At 40.6% G+C, this 3,174-nt stretch overlaps 1 protein-coding gene across 1 annotated transcript; it reads left to right on the forward strand.

The window, feature by feature from the left end:
* The first annotated feature begins 1,760 nt into the window (after positions 1-1,760).
* Positions 1,761-2,309, forward strand: LOC127122767 (uncharacterized). The gene has a single exon (XM_051053054.1). The coding sequence runs from the start codon at positions 1,761-1,763 to the stop codon at positions 2,307-2,309; it is 549 nt and encodes a 182-aa protein (XP_050909011.1).
* Positions 2,310-3,174: the final 865 nt, after the last annotated feature.

A 3,174-nucleotide genomic window follows, 5' to 3' on the forward strand; every position in this document is an offset into this window, starting at 1 on the left:
ATTCATATCCCCACAGGTAGCGCGGTTCCTTCGTCAAGGACTGCCTATTTGCCCTCGAGCATCCCAAACCCTAAAACCCAAAGCAACACGTTTACTCCTTCTACTACAGGCGAGTAAGTCTCCAAAGGTCGAGCATCCGGTAGATTGCGTAGTGACGTCGTTCGTCCAAAACCCAATCCACAACCCCGTAGTTAGCCGAACTACGGCTTGCTCTGATTCTCATTCCAGATGAGATACGTAGGCATAAGATGCGATGTCTTAGTGAGCACACATCCCCCAACCCATAGGTCAGCCGAGCTACGGAGACTCTGATTCTCATATTCAGATGAGATACGTATGCAGTGGATGCGACATCCGCGCGAGTCATTTCTCTTAACCTTTTTAGTAAATAAACACATTAGGTAAACCCACACCCTTTAGACGAAAACCACAAAAGTGGATCCCGTAGAGTACTACGGATGCGTAGGGGTGCTAATACCTTCCCTTCGCATAACCGACTCCCGAACCCATGATTTGGTTGCGAGACCCCGTCTTGTCCTTTCCTTTTTCAGGTTTACTTCGAGCGTTTCCTTTCCCTCATTTGGGATGAATAACGCACGGTGGCGACTCTTCTGTCTTTTTCTTTCGCCGGTTGTTTTTTTGGCGCACTGTATTTTTCAGGTTGCGACAGTAGCAAAACACCCCAATGCTAGGGGGTGTCCCTGGTTTAGAATTATAAAAACTTTGAGTTTACAATTGCATTTATAATATTATTCTTACGGTAACCTTTTAATGTGATTGATGCTTTCTCTTTCGGACCAATCGAGATTGTTTTATGGTTATCAATTAGGATGGACCGCCATTAGTAAGGTTTTCATAAGGTTACTCTGCAGTAGATAAGATTTCTGACCATGAGCACCACTTTGAAAATTGATGGCCATAATGATGACGCAAAAAAATTGAGAATGTTCCTGTTCACTTTAGCTGAAGATGCGGAAGAATGGTTCTACTCTCTCCCATCCGGAAGTATCACATCATGGGAAGGGATGGAAACTGCATTCTTAAATGAGTATTTTCCAGCATCAGCATTCCTGAGAAAAAGGTATGAAATCCTGAATTTCAAACAGAAGGATGGTGAATCATTGAGAGATGCCTACAAAAGATTCGAAAGGGTCTTAGTAGCGTGTCCAACTCATAATATGGATCAGACTGAACAAATGCAGATGTTTGTTAACGGGCTGAAAATAAAGACAAAACAGTTGATCGATACAGCAGTTGGTGGGTCAACAAATTTCTCAATAGCCACCGGTATTAAAAGGATTATTGAAGCAATAGATGCCAATGAGCATCTAGATTATATGATAGGTGTACTAGCCAGTCGGAAGGGGTAATTGATCTAAAATTGGAAGCAAATAAAATTCGTCTGGAAGAAACAGTTGCTTTCGAAGTAGAAAAGAAATTAAAAGCTATGAATCATCCTAATTTCTCCTGGAAGGACCAGAGAGGGAATGTTTCGCAACAGGGTACAAGATAATATCAGACTCAGTATCAACAACAGAAGCAACAACAAGCACCAAAAAAGGTAGAATGGGAAATTGCCATTGAAAAATTAGCCGCCCATAAAAAATTTCGAAGTCCAAATGGGTCAGATAGCACAACAATTAGCTTTAAATTCTCAAGCTCCGGGAACCTTACCCAGTGGTACGGTAACAAATCCGTGAGAACATAACAATGTTAACGTTGTCGTAACTAGAAGTGGAAAGTCAACGTAAGAAAACAATATGGAGGAAGATGGATTCTTAGAAGTGGATTTAGAAATCAAGGAAACCAAGAACCAAGATGAAGAAGTAGTACTGCTACATGTCAAGGAGAAAGAAAAGGTTCCTAAACCAGTCATCAAAATCCCTTACCCTACGAGACAGAAGAAGAAAGATCAACATGAAAAACTTTTTAAAAGGTTCTTGGAAATGTTCAAAAAGCTTGAAATAAATATTCCATTTTCTGAGGGGCTAGAACAAATGCCAATATATGCCAAGTTCATGAAAGACATCATCTCCAAAAAGCATTCCACTGATATAGACCCGATCATCCTGACTAAAACATGTAGTGTCATTCTTAAAGGAAGGAAAATCCTAGTGAAAAATAAAGATAGGGGGTCGGATACTATTCCTTGCACTATTGGTGATAGAAAATTCAAGAAGGATCTGATTGACTTGGGAGCAAGTGTGAGTTTGATGCCACTATCCATCTACAAGAAATTAGGCATTGGCACCGTTCAAGATACTTGGATGATGCTTCAGTTTGTTGATCACTCTGTTAGGAGACCATAGGGAATAGTGGAAGACGTTTTGGTAAAGATTGACAAGTTTGCTTTTCCAGATGACTTTCTCATTCTGGAAATGCCCAAAGATGAGAAGACTCCTCTCATATTGGGCAGACCATTTTTAGAGACAGGACAATGCATGATAGTCATAGAGGAAGGAACGATGACCCTCAAACTCTATTGATGAAGAGCTAAAAATTGATGTGCGGAACACGATGCAATACAAAGATGATATTGGCACAAGCCACATTGTAGAGATGATAGATAAGGTAATTGCTGAAGAAATTGAAAAGAAAATGCCCCAATCACCGTTAGAACGTGTGTTGAGTTGATCAATTTTCGAAAGTGATGAAGATGAGGGGAATTCTGAAATGCTCGCTATGATGGAAAAACAACCTGAATTGATTAGATCTAAACCACACCGGTGGGAAGATTTAAGACCACCCCCACCATCAGATAATACTCAAGAACCCAAAACAGGGGCAGATCTGAAACAATTACCAGCAAATCTGAAGTATGTATTTCTAGATACTGAGAAAATGCCCAGCTATTATGAACAGCCGTTTACAAAGTGTCATAGAAGCAGAACTCATTCAAGTGCTAAAAAAATACAAGGGTGCAATTGGATGGGCAATCGAGGATTTGAAAGGTTTAAGCCCGACATTTTGCATGCACAAGATCTTAATGGAAGATGATCACAAGCCGGTGGTGCAACCACAACGAAGACTTAACCCAGCCATGAAAGAAGTGGTACACAAAGAGGTTGTAAAATTGTTGGATGCGGGATTAATTTACCCTATTTCCGACAGCTCATGGGTAAGTCCAGTCCATATGGTACCAAAAAAAGGCGGAAATACTGTGATTAAAACTGA

The sequence above is a fragment of the Lathyrus oleraceus genome, chromosome 2 (genome assembly GCF_024323335.1).
Source record: "Lathyrus oleraceus cultivar Zhongwan6 chromosome 2, CAAS_Psat_ZW6_1.0, whole genome shotgun sequence".
Taxonomy (NCBI): domain Eukaryota; kingdom Viridiplantae; phylum Streptophyta; class Magnoliopsida; order Fabales; family Fabaceae; genus Lathyrus; species Lathyrus oleraceus.

Coding starts and splice junctions, on each gene's coding strand:
- LOC127122767 (XM_051053054.1), top strand. CDS start 1,761: ATGGAGGAAGATGGATTCTTAGAAGTGGATTTAGAAATCAAGGAAACC.